This window comes from Syngnathus leptorhynchus, chromosome 16 (genome assembly GCF_054491065.1).
Source record: "Syngnathus leptorhynchus isolate UIUO chromosome 16, UIUO_Slep, whole genome shotgun sequence".
Classification (NCBI taxonomy): domain Eukaryota; kingdom Metazoa; phylum Chordata; class Actinopteri; order Syngnathiformes; family Syngnathidae; genus Syngnathus; species Syngnathus leptorhynchus.
Genome location: NC_141210.1, coordinates 7,778,612 through 7,797,768, shown reverse-complemented (window position 1 = coordinate 7,797,768; position 19,157 = coordinate 7,778,612). Strand labels below are relative to the sequence as shown.

The 19,157-nt window shown below is 41.5% G+C and overlaps 2 protein-coding genes and 2 long non-coding RNA genes across 5 annotated transcripts; 3 read left to right on the top strand and 1 right to left on the bottom strand.

Moving 5' to 3' along the window:
- The first annotated feature begins 86 nt into the window (after positions 1 to 86).
- hmgxb4a (HMG box domain containing 4a) lies at positions 87 to 4,282 on the top strand. 2 transcript variants are annotated; one of them, XM_085934473.1, is made up of 13 exons: positions 87 to 193; positions 780 to 877; positions 1,072 to 1,208; positions 1,303 to 1,378; positions 1,496 to 2,083; positions 2,223 to 2,429; positions 2,515 to 2,693; positions 2,780 to 2,861; positions 2,937 to 3,001; positions 3,115 to 3,211; positions 3,282 to 3,436; positions 3,559 to 3,681; positions 3,766 to 4,282. In XM_085934473.1, the coding sequence occupies exons 2-13, from the start codon at positions 841 to 843 to the stop codon at positions 3,808 to 3,810; spliced, it is 1,791 nt and encodes a 596-aa protein (XP_085790599.1). In that variant the 5' UTR covers positions 87 to 193; positions 780 to 840; the 3' UTR covers positions 3,811 to 4,282. The 2 variants fall into 2 exon arrangements, with proteins under 2 accessions (XP_085790599.1, XP_085790600.1); XM_085934474.1 differs by lacking the exon at positions 87 to 193 and adding an exon at positions 435 to 478.
- A 111-nt stretch (positions 4,283 to 4,393) lies between these two features.
- On the top strand, positions 4,394 to 6,114 carry LOC147044632 (GTPase IMAP family member 7). Its single transcript, XM_085934475.1, has 3 exons — positions 4,394 to 4,582; positions 4,828 to 4,961; positions 5,071 to 6,114. The coding sequence occupies exons 1-3, from the start codon at positions 4,558 to 4,560 to the stop codon at positions 5,923 to 5,925; spliced, it is 1,014 nt and encodes a 337-aa protein (XP_085790601.1). The 5' UTR covers positions 4,394 to 4,557; the 3' UTR covers positions 5,926 to 6,114.
- Positions 4,997 to 6,863, bottom strand: LOC147044631 (uncharacterized). Its single transcript, XR_015068539.1, has 5 exons — positions 6,755 to 6,863; positions 6,593 to 6,691; positions 5,717 to 5,896; positions 5,400 to 5,640; positions 4,997 to 5,307 (listed from the first exon to the last, which is right to left on the bottom strand). It is a non-coding gene; the product is annotated as an uncharacterized LOC147044631 (long non-coding RNA).
- On the top strand, positions 6,533 to 16,592 carry LOC147044630 (uncharacterized). The gene is made up of 3 exons (XR_015068538.1): positions 6,533 to 6,819; positions 7,529 to 7,592; positions 15,624 to 16,592. It is a non-coding gene; the product is annotated as an uncharacterized LOC147044630 (long non-coding RNA).
- The last annotated feature ends 2,565 nt before the right edge of the window (positions 16,593 to 19,157 follow it).

Sequence of the window (19,157 nt, the reverse complement as noted above, 5' to 3'; positions counted from 1 at the left end):
TTGTATTTCAACAATTTATCTGCACATAAGCTACAAGTACCATTTATTCAGTACTTGAGTCTGATGACGTAATCATGTGCGCTCAACATCGATTGGCTGCAAAACACAAGCCCCTCCCCTGCGTGGAGACGTATTGTTGTTCTCCGGAATAAAGATGGCGACCCGGCCCGCGTAATTTGGAGACTCAAATGAGGTAATTCATTTAGATAAACATACTTCCCCTCATCTTATGCTAGTTTCCTCAATGAACACGAGGCCAATGTTGGAGGTGAAGAAATAGGAACAGCGTAGTGCACGTTTGCATGATTATAATCGTCGTTAAATGCACAGCGGCCTCATTGTATTGAAAGCACCGGGCTGTAGTGAGATGACTATCCAGGAAAGACGAGCTCCCTCGCAGTATGAGTTGGAATAGCCGAGGAAGCCGGGCAGTCAAGTTGATGGGAGAGGGGGGTGTGTTTGTGTATCATTACGAAAAGTAGGCGGGAAGTTGTTAAATTCTCACTATTTGTACTCTTTCATAAGTGACCGACGAGAACATAAGCATCCTTAAAAAAAACAACAACAACAACGCCAAGTCGTGCAATTTTAGAATGCATGCCCGCGTTAAGTGGACTGTTGCTTTCAATATCCATTTAATTCTTTGTGTATTGTTTTAGGCGAAGCAATGAAGTAAATAGTTGCACGTATATTTACACTTTGCGTTGCTGCTACTGAGTTGGACTTATTGAAACATTCATGATCCTCTAACGTGTTTTTTTTTTTTATTCTTATGAAAGGTCCCCATTCTACCTTTTTGCTGCCTGGGACACGTTTAATCCGTAAATATATGAAGTAGCAATGGCTTTTGAAGAGATTAACAACAAAGGAGAAATGGGTAAGGACATTTGTACACACATTAGAGATCATTATATCCCGATCATCATTGAGCCCAGGTACCCATTCTACATTCAACATTCCTTGGTTTATTATGAGATTTTTGTCAAAAGTTGTATTTTTATAACCTCACTGCTCTTACCTTAAGTATGTCTTTATATAAAATCTGTTTTTTGCAATAACTGTCTGATTTAGACATTGGGATGGATGGAGAGAGGGGTCTCGTCGCTGGCCGTAGCCAGAGGGAGAAGAAAAGGTCATACAAAGATCTTCTACGAGAGGAGGAGGAAATTGCAGCTCAGGTTCGCAAGTCTTCCAAAAAACGTCCAAAGGTGAAAATTTCGCTACCGTACTTTTGCTATTTATTCCAGATTTCCTGTGTATTACCGTCTGGTAACTTTTATGTTATGTGTCATTGTGCATTAGGATTCAGAGCTATTCATGCTGGGCGGTGACCCACACAAAAAGAAGAAGAAATATAGTGATGACCACTATTACAGAGGTAAGTTCAAGTTAGTGATGCGTCTACTAATCGAGACGTTATTTGTAAAAGCAGGGGCACACTAATTGAGAAGCATCGATATATTCATATTGTTCTCCTTTGTGACTTTCTCACCAGAGCATGAAGGCTCAGGCCACCCCAGCCACAAAAAGAAGCACAAATCTGTAGACCGCTCTCCGACACTCTCTTCCCCTTCGTCGCACCCAGCAGATACAGCAATGGGTCTTCTGCAAGCTATCACCTCTCCTTTGGCAACAGGATCTGACCCTAGTTCCAATTTACACAAAAAACCTTCCTATCCCGCCTTATCCTCACATTCCTCAAAAGACCGCAAGCGGGAGGGCAGCGGTAGCGGAAGTAAAGGGAGCCACTCTTTTTCTCATTCCCGCCCCATGTCGTCATCATCGTCGTCGTCTTCCACCAAGAAGCACTCTTCGTCTTCCTCAAAGTCATCGCTGTTTCACGGCGGATCCATCAAAGAGGAGCCTTTAACATTACGAGAGGCCGACGGGCTGAAAATGAAACTAATTATGTCGCCGGAGAAAGAGGAAACGGAGAGTATCCCAGTAGCTCACCACTCGTCCAAAGCGAGTGGAAAGAAAGAGAAGGATCGAGACAGGATGCAGCTGTCAAAAGCACCCAAAAAAAAGCTACAACACAGTCGAGATCCTCTGCCTGTAGTGGGGAAGGAAGTGGAAGTGGAAGGTAATAGCACCTAACTTCTTCTATTTTATTAAACAATTCAATCAGTTTGGATAAAATTATTTGAACATAGCTCCCTATTATTTTCAGATGAACATATTTGACTCGTAACTCAACATTCAGCGTTGTGCTTTCTGTCAAGGTCATTATGGAGGCGGCTTGGGAGATGACAGCTCGTCGTCGGGAGGAGAGCTGGAGGCGGGCGAACTAGTTATTGATGACTCGTACACACACCAGTCCAAAAAGAAGAAGAAGAGCAAGAAAAGCAAGAAGAAAAAGGACAAAGAGAAAGACAGAGTCAAGGATAAGAGTGGGAAGGACAAAAAGCACAGCAAAGTGTTTGGAGGAGGTGAGGCAATACTTGTTCATGTCTTTTTTTTTTTTCTTTCGTGTTTACGATGCGTGAGTTTTAATCTTCGGTTGCCGTTCTTCAGATTCATCAAGGAGCCACGGCAACTCTCATCCCACCGTCTCCCACGGCACTGTCGGTCCCATGTATGCCATGGGCACACCCGTGGCGTCACACCACCCGCAAGGCACCGATGGGCCGGTGGAGAAGAAGAAGAAGAAAGAGGAGAAAGATCGAGAGAAGCACGACAAGGAGAAAGACAAGGTGAGCCTCTGCTTTACTGTATAGCTGACAACAAAAAGGTGCAGATCATGAAGACACACATTTTCTTGCTTCTTGTCTTCATTCAGCCCAAGAAGAAGAGTGCGTCTGCATATCAGGTGTTTTGCAAGGAGTACAGAGTGAACATAAATGCCGAACAACCAGGACTAGGTATGTATGCCATTTGTTGGAAAGCATCTACGCTTGTAGAGCCGCAACTAAGTTGTTTGGATTTCTACCCTGCAGTTTTTGGTGAACTCAGCAAAAAGTTGGGAGAGGTATGGAAGGGGATGCCGGAAAAAGACAAACTGGTGAGGAGATCCTTTTTAATTTGTTGTTGATGCCATCATTTTGGGGTTTTCAAAAGTGTCATGCAGAAACAATCTCGTTTTTGGTTTTTTTTGTTCTGACTTTATTGCTGTAGTTTTGGAGACAAAAAGCTCAGTATCTGCAGCACAAACAGAACAAGGCCGAAGCGACGACAGTCAAACACAAAAGCTCCAATGAAAGCAAATGCAAAGGTACTCAGTCCAGTCTCACTAACTTCATGAAAAAGTTTGCCATTCTCACGAGCACATCATATTTCCTTAGCCAAAGCTGGTGTGGTGTCACCTACTCGAGCACCACCCACCATGTCCCTTTCCCCCGCACGAGTCCCAGATGTAGATCCTATCGATGCAGCCGCTCACCTGCAGCTGCTTGGGGAGTCCTTATCTCTTATTGGCCACCGGCTCCAGGAAACAGAGGTGAGTTCTTCCATATCCGCATACGCATAAAGAGAGTTTAATTCGATCTGTATTCGTAACCCCATGTTCTCAGGAATCAAATAATCTGTTCCATGCACTTTACTGACGATGACTTTTTTTAGGGCATGGTGGCAGTGTCTGGGAGCCTGTCGGTGCTTCTCGATTCCATTTTGTGCGCCCTAGGACCGCTGACTTGTCTCACTGCTCAAATCCCGCAGTTAAATGGATGTCCCCGAAACGTTCTGGTATAGCGTTAGAAGTTTTTTTGTTTCGTTTTGTTTGGGTGTGTTACCAAGTTGCATTTTCTAACAAAGGTATCTTTTTGGCAGTCGAACACGTTGGACAACATCGCCTACATCATGCCCGGGTTGTGAGTGAAGGACCTGAAGCACGCCAGAGGAATTATGCGGTGAAAAGTCAAGGCCTTAAGCAGAGGCATCTTTGGACTTTATTAGTAGCCACTGAAACGTGGCAAACTGAAAATATTCCTAGTCCAAACATGTTTTTATGCTGTGGTAATTATAGTCATGATTTCCTTGATAGACTTTTAAAAGAAACATTTTATTGTTGATAGTCTTACCACTTTGTTTTATTGTTACTGTACAGTGTGGATTTTTATGAAACTTTTTCTTTCTTATGCTTATTACGTGTTTGTGTCCACCAATGAATGCTTTTCAATGTCAGTGTTTTTAAAATGCTTTGTTAAGGAACATCTGTGACCTTTTAGTCATCTTTAATAGAAGGTGAAATCTCCCTCATTTAACATTTTCTTCTTTGTGTAAAAAAAACATCCATTCCCAAATGTTTTGTACATTTGATAAAACTAATAGACACCCTTTAAAGAAACCTAATTGTAACTGTGGGCTTTGAAAACTATATTTTATTTACAAGAGGTCATTCCTAACCCCAATAAAGCCAAATTACTTTGATATACAATTTTATTAAAAAAATAAATAAATTGGGGCACCCCTGATGTTATTCCACGATGTGACAGTAGTCGGCGCTGCGCCCCCATGTTACATGGCTACAGTTGACCGTCAATAGGGCGAGTCATGCTGCAGGAATGAGGAACCGTCTCCGCCTGATGATTCCTCGCTAAAAACGACAGCGAACCGTTCGACATGTCCGCTTCTGGTGTTCAAAAAGGTCGGTCGGGGAGGTATACTTTTGTCATAATTAAGGTGTTTCAACCACTTAAAAAGCCATGACATTTTGGTCGTAGAAAAGTTGGTGTCATGTTGAAAATATGACGGTAACAAAAAGGGGGCTGGTGACACAGCTCCATAAACAGCACGCAAATGATCACTTTTTAAATTGAACTATCGCATGAAATTGCATCAGTGTTTTCTTTCCTAATAATATACAGCATTATGCATCTTGCTTCTGCGTAGAGTTGAAGGTGGTCGTGCTGGGCCGCAACGGCACAGGAGGGCGGGCGACGTTCTGCAGCATCTTAGGCCTGCAAGACAGCAATCAGGGAAATAATGCTTGTCGTAAATACAGAGGAGAAGCCGCAGGCAGACAGGTAGGACCGAGACAAGACACACCCATGTAGGCAAAGATGGAGTTTTATTTTGACTTTATTCCTGTACAATTCACTATTCACACATTTCTCTCTTAATTTTTGTGGCTAGGTGCTGGTTGTCTCCAGTGCAGATTGGTTTAGTTCAGACATCGACCCAGAGGAAAGAAGAAGACACATCTCCTCCTTGATTACTTTATCCAGCCCGGGGCCGCATGCATTTTTCTTGTGTGTCCCTGTGAACGAACCAGCTGACGGAGAAACCAAAGCACTCGATGTCCTGGAGAAGCTGTTAGGCTCCTCCTCGGTCAGCAGAAACACCATCATCCTCTTCACCAACATGGAGGAGCTGGAAGAGGAGGAGACGTTGGAGGATTATCTCATCACGTGGCGTAAGGACCTCCGTACGCTGCTGGAAAGATGCGGCGGTCGATATCACACCTTGGAGACCCGGAGTGAAGAACCGAAGGCGAGCGAAGCTGTTGAAAATCTGCTCAACAAAGTTGAACAGGTAGTGAAAGAGAACGAGGAGCAGCACTTTAGCTGTCCTCTTTACCAGGAGGTTTGTGATCAAGTGAAGAAGAGGCAGGTGGAACTAGTGAGACAGAGGAGGGAAGAAGCACATGATGATCCCTCATCTCTTGTAGACTCAGAGGTGACTGATGAAGACATGGAGGAAGTCCTTGAAGAGGCAGAAGGAAGCATAGGAGACCTCAATGTAGACTTAGATGATATTTTCCCCTCTTCCAGCATCTCACCTTCCTCTCCTGCTGCCTCTTCTGTCCGAGCCTTGTGGGAGAAGTTGGTGGGATGGTTGACATGGCTGCCCACTATGGTGAGAAGGGAGGCCTTGCTGGGGGCTCTCGTCGGGCTCTTTGTTGGTGGGCCCATTGGAGGCATGGTGGGTGCCAGTGTGGGCTCAGTGGCGACTGAAGTGGCTAGGAGAAAAACACAGAAAACTAAATAATCATTCAAATAAGAGTAGACATTGCCAAAAAATGTATTATGCCTTAAGTTGCACCTTGAAGTTATTTCACTGTGTTCAGCATACACAGCTAAGCTAATAGTTACCTGTTGCAGCATGAAAACAGTTTTTAAATGACACACTGAATTAATCAAATGCTTTATGAACTGTAATAAAAGCAATGTGGTTGGCCTTGTTCAAGTTTAATTTCAGTCTTTGTTGAGCATTGGTAATTTGATTGAATTACTTCACTAAATATCAATGAAGTCAAATATATCATTTATACCCCATTGAATATAAAATCCCAAATAAAACATCAAAAGTGCATCCCAAAAAAGTGAGGGACAAAAATTGCTCAAGAAACCTCCACATGGTGGCAACATAAACCTGTAGAATGGATATAAAACGGAATATTTTCTGGATTGCGCAGTCTAATATGGAATTCAAAACAAGAATTCTATAGTACGTTAAAAAAGCATTTTGCAAATATAATTTTGGTTTATAGCAACACAGTTGAAGGCAAGACAATATTATTCTTGTGGTTGTATCCTAAGACTAAAATCGTTTTGATGCGAAGGCTATTTTTTGACAGCCAGCCGCGTGACGTCACAGCACGACCCGAAAAAGTAAGAAGCAACACCTGTCCTGCAAACAACCCATGCAACCTTACCTGTTTATCTCCGGAAGAAAGAAAAAAATGCCGAGTACACGCTCCGGCTTGCAGAGTACGACCGTCCACCATCTTTATTCGTTTCCCGAAGCCAAAAACCTCAAAGGGATAAATGTGGGTCAACTTGTACAAAGGTGCAAAATACCTGTACCTGCAAAATACCTTCACACGTCTCTCGTTTGGGGCCTTGGTCCTACAATCTTGATCCCTTGCCGTGCTCGGAAACGGTAAGCCATTTGGATTATTTTCATTCATTTTTACTTGGCCCTACTTTTACCCCTTGAGGAAAAATGTTAAAAAGTCTCTGCCGCAGTTGTTTGGACTAGTGGTGTTCGATACTGTCTATTTAGGTATCGATCCGATCGATACCAAGTAAAACAGGGCTAGTATCATCAGTATCGATACAGATACTTACAATAATTAAGGTAGATGCATTGAAATGCCAATTACTGTTTTTGGGACGTTTGCCTTTTTAGTATGATTGTACTTTTTTGTGCAATCACCTTTAATGGATTAATTATTCAAGTAAAGTTATTTGTGTTATTATTTTTTGGAAGCAAAGTGATAATTGTTTTGTTTTTTTGGTGTAAAAAGTTTGAGAACCACCGGTCTAAAAAAAAGAAAGCCTAAACTGCTGCTTAGTGCCTTGCAGCCACAGAGTAACATAATAGTATCATATTTTGACTTTCAATTGATTGTAATCCCTCAAGGAGTATTTTTTAAAATGAATGCTCCATAGTCAATAGAATTCCAAATGTAACAAATTTGCTTCCAATTTATTATCAAGAAACTTATGGACCTGACTTGGCACCATGGATGCTTTGATAATAGTATTGAGCTCTTTTTCTAACTTTCTGACTTGACAATTATTATCTGTGTAAATAAAATAAAATAAAATCTGTCCTTTCACAATCACTAAATAATATTTGTTTTCAGAGCGGAGGTGCTTCAAGGTCACGGCGATGATGGACGTTAAGTATAATTTGATCCAGTCCAAAGGGTAAGTGTTGATATCTTCTATGCTGAGATGCATGTTTACTGTTAGTAGGAAATCAGTGGAGGATGAAGAGTGTCTAAAGTTGGCTGTGGTATAGGGATTTATGCTACATAATTTCCACTGTGGACTACTGATGCAATGGGAACCCTTTCTGCCAGACGTTCCTCCTGACACAATAGCAGGTTATGATGTAATTGATACTCTGCTAAAACCATCAGCCATGGCCCATCCTTACATCTCTCATTCTCATTCACTTTGGAGGCTCTTCCACGGGAACAGCTAGGCGTTTCCGAATGCGGGTGGTCCCCGGCCTTGTGGGAGGGAGCGGAGGGAGAGTGAGGGAGAATTAGCCCTGCTCTCATGTTTCCCAAAGAGAGAGGGATGGAGGAGGGAGAGGGAAAAAAAAATCTGACATAAGGAAGAGAGAGTGAGTTAGAAGGAGCGAGAGAGTCAAAGCTTTGAGACTCCACATCTGTCTTCCAGATGTGACCGCCGCAGTTGTCTGAAAATGGTGGGGGGGGGGGGGAGTTAAAAAGTAAAGGAAAATTGGTGCTAAACAGTTTTTTATTGTTAGGGATTACACATGCAGAATAGATGCTCAGGATATCCCGCCCTTTCTACTTATGTAAAAGGAATGAAATAGCACACTAAAGTCCTTGAAGCAAGTGTATATAGTCATAGAGCACCTGTCCAAATATACTCGGTCTTAGGGGGACATAAGATGGGGAAGCATTATGACAAAAATGTATCAATATTTAGATTATACTTAGACAAAATAATGGAACAAAGATGCATATCTGATCAAGAAAAGTCCGTTTGTTCTCACGGGGGCAATAGAGGTGGGAAGTAACAAAGTACACAGATATGAATAATTATGGGTTCCCCATTAAAAAAAAAAAAAATGTCACATTTGGTGGAAATCATGACAATTTGATGTAGTAAATGATAAATATGATCTGTGGGGAAAATAATTGTCACCTTGTGCGTCTTATTTGATTTGCAAGAAACCACCGCGCCAAAGAAAAATCAAACAATTAATCAATCAATCAGAGATAGCGACACTCACAATAAGTGACTTCTATCTCTAATTTCTTGTTTTTTGTCAGACGCCGATCAAGTAACACAAGGGCCAGAGAGGGTTTTTATTTTTTTCATTCTTTTTATTTTTATAATTTTTTTTATCATGTGGCTACGACTGTCTGGTCATACCAACAATTTGAACATATACAATTTTATTGAGTGATTGTAGGGGGAAATGCAAACTTTCCATTGGAGAGTTTGATGACTTCCATTTTTACCGTTTTTTTTTTTTTTTTTCATGAATATCTTTGCTTTGCTCTGGGGAGCAGACATGGTGGTCAGCATGATGCTGGAAGATCAGACTTCATAGAAGAGGGGAAAAAAGTCGTGGAGAGAAAAAAAATGACACGGAGAGTTGTTTTGTGCCTGTGTGTAAAAGCAAAACCAAAATCTGAACAAACATGAGAGGGAATCACCAGTGAGCCATCATTAACACACTGGCTGGAAGTTTTGCTCCTCTCCCTCAGTGCATAAATGTTGTTCTAAGGTCCTTGCGGTCCCTCGTTGGATTTGGGGGCAGTCCGTCATGTGAGGGACGGTAGACGTCGCAGTATTTTTCTGTTATCACCCTATGGGCTCGCAAAGACAGCAAAGCAAAGAAAAATAAACAAGATGACACACTTTTTCCTTCCCAGCAGTAAGCCAGTCTCCCTACTGCTGATTTACACCGAAATAACATGCTATGATTAAATAGTGCAGACTAGCTTCCTCAAAGCAGACAATACTGTAGTCCAAAGAAAACATTCCAAATAGTTTACTCATACAGTAAATACATTTGTTTAACAATCTCATAACTTCACTTTAGCACTAGAAGGATAAAGTGTAATTATTCTAAAAAGGCCAAAATAACACTGGATAAAATCTCCTCCATCCAATGAGATTCAATTCAAAGAGCTCACCCAAAAGGCTTGCCTTAATAAAGTCAATAATGCACAGATGTGTTGATATAATACACTTATTCCTATGGTGTTTCCTCACTTGTGTAGCTCACGAAAGTACCCAAAATATTCTTTAAAAATACCTCTCAATGTAATGTCCTACAAAATAACACACAATAATAAATATCTTGTCACATTCATGTCTGGCTGTGTCGAAAAAGTCTATCATAAATCAGCACGAGGGATATTTAACAAAAAGGGTGATTGGGTTCATCAATAAAGAAATGAAGAAATAAATTAGGTCATGAGGGATATTTTAACTAATATTAAATAAGAAATATGAAGCAAGTACCATGATTTTTTTTTTAATCACGAGTTGCAAACATCTTTTTAATGTCGTCTTAAGAGCAAGAAATGTAGCGGAAAACACCATTCATATTATTTACCAAATCAGCAACACAATAGAACTAAATATGGGTAATATCAGATGGATATGTAATTTCCAGAAAAACAGTCATTCCAAATGAATTTGTGACAATAACAGAAAGAGCACATCAAGTATGTACAGTAGTAGGTAAACCAGAACAAGTCATGCATTAATCTAGAGACAGAATTATACGACTCGTAATAACTCAAACCTTGTGGCTCAAAAGCGGGATGCTAATCTAAGTAATGCAATGTTTGAACACTTTTTATCTGATCCAAGAGCTGTAAGTGTGTCAAACGGCCGGCTCTCGCTCCTTCTCTCTCTGGGAGCCCTCTCATCTTTTTCCCATTAGTGCTCTTTTTATGTTCCATCCGAGCGAGTGTGTGTGTGGTTGCAATTGTTTGTGTGTGTGTGCGGGTGAGCATTTTTGTGCATGTGTCCAGCTAAACTTGATTTTTATTGAGTCGTAAAAAACTCCCAAGAGCATATGATTTATCCTGTTATACCTGTATATGTAAAGCATTTTTATTTTACAGAATGACACGCAGTGTTTTTCAAATTTGTTGGAGCGTCATGAAATTTTAGCTATTTATTGGTCTCAAAAGTTTACAACTGGGGAAGAAATATATTGAATTTTATCTATTGCTTTAGAGGGAACATTTTAACGTTTGATTTGGTTTTCATATTAGCATAGTAGTGATGAACAACAATTTCAAAAATATATAAAATAAAATCTTTGTTGTAAAGTCTGAACTGATTCAACTGCTGCAATTTAAAATGAGATTTTACAATCACGTAAAAACAATCAAAAAAACTCTTTACAAAAATATTTTTTCTTTTCTTACATTTTACATTTACAAAACAAGTCGACAAAAATGCCAAATTATCAAATAGCCGCAATTGAAAAAAAAACAACTTGTGATTTTTCTTTTTTTAGTTTCTGAACGCCAGCAACTATTTTTATACTAACACATGCTGACACATTTCTCATTCATCTTTCTCTTTGTCATTGTCAACAGCTTTAAACATTCCTCCTAAATAAGATCATGACTGTGGAATATTTTCAATCATCAATTGATATCTCAATGACTGTAGATCTATCATGTCATCGCCTCACAGAAGTTTAAAAAGGTGACAAGCCTAATTTGTCACAACAAAGAGTATCACATTTCTGCTTTCAATTATAGAGAACAACTAAAAAAAAAAAAAAAAAAGGTCACTTAAGTAACAGTATTTTCACTTCATTACTACGCTGATGTTATTTGTGTTGGAGCTGTGAGAAGACAACTTAGGACGCTCGACCCATGGCCGAATCATATGGTCCGCATAAAGCGGACATGTGCTGTTGGCTCTTAAGTGGGTGCAAGGAGTGGCGGGGCGCCTTTTTGAAGCTCTCTGTAAAGGACACCAATGTGTGGTTAGCTCACATGCTACCCCGTCAGTAGTATTACAGGGCTTTGGAGGCTTGTGATTGTATTATTCCTGTTGTAACACTCACCTAATTCAAGGCAGATTTAACCCTCTGCCTATGTTTCTCCTCCATTGGATCAAGTCGAAACCCTCGGCTCACCACATGAATGCGTTCGTACACATGTCACTCATCTTCATTGGCTGTCGTGTCGCTTTTGCCATGTCGTGGAATCTGATTGGAGATACCGTAGAAACCTGGAATTGTTTTCTCAGAGCCGCAAGCTGACTCGTCCCATGCCAGGAAGAGTCCGAGATCTGACCCGTGCCACCGCAGAAGACGATCTTTAAATAGGAGCCTATTTGGAGACACTTTACAGTTGGCTATTACTACGCCGTTACTGTCAAACGTTGAAGCGCCACAAAACAACAGTGGGAAGGGTCCAACTTTGATCACAGCAAACACAAGCGCCTGCTCGCCGCCAAACACATAATCATTGCCGGTCAAGGGTCCATTATTGTCATATCTCCTCCAAACCCAAAACACACACACTCGGCTCACACTCGACCTTGAGCTAACAAGGCGAAGCTTTTCCAATGACCGCATGCAACAGACAAGCAGATTGCAGGGAAGAGGCGCTTGACTTTTGAGTCCAGCTAAGGAAACATGAAGCTCTCGGGTGCCGCCGAGATCCCCCGAGGGTATCCAAACCCTCCAATCTGCTATAGAAATGGAAGAAAGTCTCACGAAGAGGAATGGGCCTCTGATTTGTTTTGCGGTCTTTTTGAAAGCCTCCATTTTTGCAGCAGGGGAGGAAGAAGGAAACACCAAGTTAACACGACAGGAGAAATAAGATGAAGATGTGCAGAAACACTCAAAGAGGACTGTGGAGTCAATATGGAAAGAATCAAATGGTTTTTTTTTTGGGGGGGGGTTTGTTGTGGTGCTATTCCATCCTTTCACGTATTCTATCTGTCAAATAAATTGAATTACCACTGCGCTCAAAGTCGTCAAAGTCGAGAAGAAAAAAAATTGCAGATGTTTCTGGGCACTGTTGCGGATGTCACATGAATAGTGATCAAAGCGCGTGTCCAATCCCTCCCGTGACATCTTCGTCCATAAATGTGTTTCAGTTTGTGCATGGTTTGCGTAAAGGCGCAAGGACCCGAGGGGAGGGGGGGGGGTACGAATGTGTGACAGACAAATCGTGAGAGAAGTTGGCGCATCGTGGTGGCTTTCATGTACGCTTGGAGCCTGATCTTCTGGAATAGATATGATGAAGGAGATAATGGGACAAATGTCTCATCCAACCACTACAGTAGAAGACCGTATGGGACTTGCGTGTTTGGCTGGGTAATTCGGAAATGGCTTACGCACACATGCTCGGCCATGAGTGTAAACTATTGAGATGCCAATCACAAAGAGCGATGAAGTGGAAAGCAGTTCAGACAACCACCGTGCCATTAAAAGGAAACAAAACAGTTCCGTCCATATGTGAATCTTGTCCTACTCTCTTTTTGGAATAAACTTACATGATCAGATTCACTCACCAATCTGCTGTCCATATGTTGGACTTCCTCTTGGATGGAAAACTCAAACACATACTGAATGTGCATGTAGACATTCAAAAACCCTGAAGTTGAACGATTAGTATTTTTTGATGTGGTACCTGCGATGGGAAGAAAGTAAAGCCTTATAATGACAACAGAGACACAAATCTGAGTTATTGCTATACAAAATGATGTCGTGCTAGCCGCTAGGCTAATGCCCTCATTTCAGAATTGAGTAATGATGGGGAAAAATGAAGCTTTAAATTGACTTTATGCACCTGTTGTATGTTATGCTGTATTTTTAGCCCAAAGGAGTCCATAAATACAACAACTGGTTCATGAAGCATATTTGAAGCTTCATTTTCACATCACCAAGATGAATCAAAGTTGGACTGTGGGCAACATTGTGTGGTCACTTTTGGAGCTTCCGCATGTTTTTGTGTGACGATGCCTTGCTTTGTCTAAAGCTTACATGTGTCATCCTAATGGAGTCCAAATAGGCCTAAGGCCCTTAAGACCCAAGACATTGCAGCACAACCAAATCATGCCGATATGAAATCCATCAAGCAGCATCACTCATTTTTCTTCCCCCTTTTGTTCCAAAATGACTTCATTTTCAAACCTAATGCCAGAGCTCACTCACAGCCAACATCTGAATCCATCATCACTCAATGAAATATCACAGGCTGCGCAAGCACCCGGGATTTGAAAAACGATTCCACATATTCACACAAGTAATAATTAACGGATGCGATGACTCAACGTGTTATTTTTCAGAGGAGACTGTCATGTTGATTTAACAAGGAAGTTAAGACAGCTGAAGTCAGCCCTTGTACGTTGATCGTGACCATGACACATTAAGTATTAGGACCCCCACCCTTCCTTGTGCTCTATTAAGGCCGGGTGGTCCAAATCCTGCTCCAGCTTATTAGTGTGTGTGTGTGTGTGTGTGTGTGTGTGTGTGTGTGTGTGGTACCGTCACAACACAATATGACATTTTCTACATGCAAATTGTACTTCAACAATGCACACACGTCTACTGCAGAAACAACAAGGCTACCATTGACACTGACTCCCCCCCCCCCCCCCTCCCTCCCTTTTCACCTTCATCATCACCCTCCCTCCCTCCCTCCCACGTTGTCCCGGCTGCGTCGCTGGCCACAGGGGCCGAGAATGCGGTTCAGGTGCAGGACTCTGCTGTTTCCAATTATCAGAGTATAAATTAGTGTAGCGCTCCCCTGTCTTCTCTCCAAACATTGCTGTCTCTTCATCCTTGTCGACCCTCCACGTTTCACTCCGGCTTTGACCTCCCCCCTTTTATATGGTGGTGACACGTACATTTTTGCCTTTATGGCTCTAGTAACCCCCCCCCCTGCACTCTTCCAAATGCTCCACTCCATTCTGTCAAAGTCCATTTGGTATTAAACCTTGCTTTATTAGCCAGCGAGAGTATAAATCTACTGTCATAAGTATATCCGAGAGGAACATTACTTCTGGTTTTACGATAAATCGGGTTACTGTAAAACAGGAGGCCGAATCGCGCACAGATGAGGTTTCAATGCGATTGGGTTTTTTTTTTTTTCTGTTGTTTGTGAGTGTTTTCTTCCATAGGTCAGTCTGTTAGAGCGCGTGTTATTTTTCCAGGGTGGAGAGATCAGCTGCAGTGTAGCCAAGTAGGACCTGAGGTCATCCTGGCACTGAGAGTTCACATCTGTTCAAATAAATCCTCCACTGTGCCATAAGCAGTAAAAACACTCTCGCACATGAACTGTCCACGCACACAACCATGCGTGTGAGAAATGCTGGAATGTAGGATCATGACAATAATTCAAATATTGATCTAAAACGGTTTTGATGAGGCTAAATTAATTTAATTCGCATTGCATGCTGTTAAAATTGAGAATATATGAGGGTGACATCAATAAAACAGTCTTAAGACACAAATGGGAACGCTAATGAATTAGGATTATTAATGATATATGAAAAACAACATGGTTAAAATGAATGCAAATTGAATGTAAATGTTACAAGTTTATTATTAATATCATTATCTTCTTTTCCAGTGTAATAGTGAGAACAAATAGTGTTTAACTTGCTCCCCCCCACCCCGCATTCCTTACTTTGGCACCTGTCACATGTGTGTTTTTTTTATTTTGTCTTTTTTTACAAAGTCGAGCTGCTGTTGCAAAGGACACGCCACACGGGAGAGAAATTTACACAGCGTGTCCTCCCCAGGCCGTGAGCTGTTCACAGGGATCAAATACTCCCAAGGTGCCATGTGTGTGAATGTATCTCTATTACTGGAGCTCCTCTAATGGGAGCAGCACCAGAGCTTCCGCCACAGCCTTGTTCTCCACCTCGGAGTGCCCTCAGATCAGCGGTTTATAACTCCCTGTTGGAAAATTCAAAGAAGACAAAAGAGGAAAAAAAATATTTAAAAGAAAAAAATCTAGGGTTAACTGGGCTGCTACTCTGAACAAGGACGGATGACAGAGGAGCTTGAAATGTTGGCTGCAACATTAGACAAAATGTTTCTCCGTTTACTGCTGCCCCTGACCTTCAGCTGCCTGGAACATGTTAGAGACATACTAAAAAAAAAAAAAAAGTGAAACAGATGATGAGAAGAGAAAGGGTTAACTCTCCCTCCCCCTTCCAAACATACCCACTGATGTGATCTCTCTTGCTCTGCAGGAGTCCAGAAGATAAACAACGTGTTGGCTTAAGAGTAACTTTCACTTCTTCCCTCGAACCTCAATTCAGCGCTCGCCGCGGCTTCCTCTCTCCATCCAGATGTTTGGCCCGACGGCAACGACAAGGCGTACGCAGAGGACCTGGGGTGATGCAGTAGGGATCTCCAGCGTGGACTGGAATGCTGACCCTCTATCCATCTCCATCAGCCGAGATGCGTTTGTTTGACTTGAGATGTGATTGTGTTTTTTCTTCCCCACACCTGCAGCTTCCTCTGAACCCGTTCAGCACCACCCTTGACCCCCTTTTCTCCTATTTTGACTCTCTTGGATTGTCGTTGATCGATTGCTTTAGTTTGGAGTAGTACCAATCGTGCTGCTACTACTCATGTTTTCCATTCTCCTGTCGCGTTGCTTTACGGCCAAAAGGTCGAGGAAGGTCTTTTTTTTTTTTTTTTTTCCTCAGCTCGGCATTTTAATCCAGTCAAGTTGTGAAATGAAACAGGCGTGCTACGTGTGCTGACAGCTTTGGTCTTTCCCTGCTATTTGCTGTCATTTGCGTTGTGATTGACCGCCGGGTTGCGGAGGAGTCGCGTGGTTATCTTTGCATAAAATAATAAACCACCCCAGACTTGCATTTTGATGCTAATCTCACTCTCTGGGGTGACCATGTCTTTGTCAAAAACATGGCAATTTTTTTTTTTTTTTTTAAATAAATATTAAATAAATAAATCGAATAAAATAAAATAAACCACTCCAGACATGCATTTTGATGCTAATCTCACTCTTGTTGTCTTTGTCAAAACTTCAATCTTATTGGCGATTACGCTCAATCCACTTTGCTGTTCGTTGTTGCTAGGCGGCAATCTTATCAGTCGTCCTTTCAAACATGGTGGGCCGAAACCTTCTCAAGATGTTCCAGAGATCTGACAACAAGCATGTTTATTTACTGACTTCATTTGGCCTTTACAGCTCTCTCGAGTGATAGCAGTTCACGTTGAACTGTTCATTGCTCGTGGATGTTGTTTCACGTAAAAAAAAAAAAATGTTCTTAAATGTTTAAACACTCAGGTAATGATGTGCTGTGGTGGAAGTGAAAAAACATATGGGAGAAAAAACACTTTCCTTTGGCTTTCTTCTCCCCTGAGTAGAAAGAGAAGCACCGTGGTATGAAAGTGAGTTAGGCTCTGTTCATCAAAATGAATGAGCACCTCTTAAGATACGCATGTTGACAGCAATCACTCCCCAGTTGAGAACAGACTTCCAGATGCGCTCCATCCGGCATGTTTGTTCATTCTGTTGCATTAGTCAACAGAAATAAATTAAAACAAAAAACATTTTCAAGCGGGCAATAATTGCATGTTTGGATTTTATTGGGATTTTTGTGTGAGCGGCCACAATTCTCATAAAGACTCAATAAATGTCCATCAAGAGCGGGAAGAAATGAAAGAGAGGGTAATTGTATAAAAAAAAAAAAAAGAACAGGCGACCATTAAGTTTCTATCTGCGCCTTTCCCGCAGTGAATTGAAAGGAATTGTGTGATCACGCTCACAATGGCGCATACGCCCGTGCGTAAAAAGACCAAAAGAAAGAAAACTATCCATGCGCACAGTTATACTTTGCATTGGCCATAAAAGTAGAGCCCATATGTAAGACATTTATTTTAACAAGTCATTTAAGATACATTTGAAATGATACTCGACTTCTTCATGTGGTATATTTAAACTATTAATACAGACAGTAATAAAATTACTAGTGGCAGGATTCCTGTATGTCATTTGCATATTTCAAAGATAGAGTAAGATATTTGAAATAGCACAAGGCCAGAATCAAAACTAAAATATGAACACAGTGAGTGAATGACTTAGATTTTCTCAAGCAAAGGCCAGAGGTGAGCTAAGCTGTTTATTTAGGTATGCAACTCATCTGGCCATTGATTTATTTGAGCAGAGCAAATATGGTAGAATTATTTGAGTGGCGTAGGTAGAGACAGTATAGCTTCCATAATATACTTCTGGGTGAAGACAGCCCACTCACAGAGTTCATTGTTGACTTTTATAAGTGCTGATTTGTTTGGACTCACTAAGATTGAGTCAATCCAAACAACTAGGCATTATTTTGCCTAGGATTTAATGATTTGAATTTAAGTACAGATAGGCAATGAGTGCTGTAAATAATTTTTTATTGTGAGGCCGGTCAGGTTTCACTAATTGAATTTAGGCCCCGCAACCTGGCTCGCTGCTACCCCCCCCCCCCCCCCTCCTGCTGTTATTCCGGCTGGGTTCAACACAGCAGCTTTTTCAAATTTGAGGCTTGCGTCGCTCGGCCAAAAGCCACAAATTACCCCCCTCTAGCAGCAGAGAATTAGGAACAATTTTGTGTTAGCTATAAAAAAAAAAAAAAAGTGAGGGAGAGAAAAGTGAGGGGAAAATATAGCTTCCAACCGGGACCACCAACAGAGGCAACATGGGATGAAGAGGCCGCCGACTGTTTGGGTGGCAGGGCGGTGCTACAAAAGCGACTTCAATCAATCCTATCGTATCGCATCGGCATAAAACTATTAGCAAACAAAAAGACTTGAATTATGTTCCTGTTCGAGGTTTTGCTTGGACGCTTGTTCACTTTTACAATCCCCAACAGCAGGCATCCCGTTGCATCATAACATCAGAACCAAAAACCCACATGAGGTGACAATCTGGAATTTGATTCTTTCTTTCAAACAGGGTGGCATTTTGGATTTATGCGGTTGGTCCTTAAATGTGAATTGCCTCCTTTTCTTGTTTCTTACAAAGCGTGAGGTTTGGCAAGCCCATATATAATCCACAATACTTGCATTGAGCCCATCCGTGTTTTTCCCATTCTGGCAATCCTCCTGCTACACCGCTTTTAAAACCATGCCGAACATTACTGAGGGAAGAAAGCCAAATGGATGAGGAGGATTTTTTTTTTGTGTGTGTGTTCTAATGTCGCTTGATCTCTTTGAGCATGACTAATACACCAGGTAGAGCACTTTGTCTTTGTCAGAAGGTGCAAGTTGAAGTCGGTCGGGGTTAGCGACTCCCATTAGTACGTACATCGGCAGCCATCGTGCTTCTAGCCTGACCTCACTGTTGATTGTGCTTCCTGCTGCACTTTTGATTAAATGACAGAGTTTAAGTCTTTGTTTGTGAGGCTAATGGCTCTCATTTAGCCGAAGAAGTGCTTTGGAGGGCTGCTGGTGGGTGACATCACACTCCCGTTGCCTTTCATCAGGTGAAGGTCGGGAGGGCAATGTTTCTTGCTGGCTGTTGTTGGAAATGGTGCTTTTGCATTTATCTGAATTTATATATTTATATTTTTATATGAATCCCAAACTTGTATTACATGTGTGATAGATCAAAAAAAAAAAAAAAAAGACTTTCCGTATAGTTCGTTGTATCTTCTGCTTGGTCTCTTCTGTAAATTCCATCTTTGGCTTGACCTTTGAAAACTATTTTTTTTACCTTCAACAAGTCAAAAGTTGATTTTTCAGACTCTTCATGGTCATTATTCATCTGC

Coding starts and splice junctions, on each gene's coding strand:
- LOC147044632 (XM_085934475.1), top strand. CDS start 4,558: ATGTCCGCTTCTGGTGTTCAAAAAG. Junction 4,583..4,827: donor CGCTTCTGGTGTTCAAAAAG/GTCGGTCGGGGA, acceptor GCTTCTGCGTAG/AGTTGAAGGTGGTCGTGCTG. Junction 4,962..5,070: donor GAGAAGCCGCAGGCAGACAG/GTAGGACCGAGA, acceptor TTTTGTGGCTAG/GTGCTGGTTGTCTCCAGTGC.
- hmgxb4a (XM_085934473.1), top strand. CDS start 841: ATGGCTTTTGAAGAGATTAACAACAAAGGAGAAATGG. Junction 2,084..2,222: donor GAAGGAAGTGGAAGTGGAAG/GTAATAGCACCT, acceptor CTTTCTGTCAAG/GTCATTATGGAGGCGGCTTG. Junction 2,694..2,779: donor ACGACAAGGAGAAAGACAAG/GTGAGCCTCTGC, acceptor GTCTTCATTCAG/CCCAAGAAGAAGAGTGCGTC.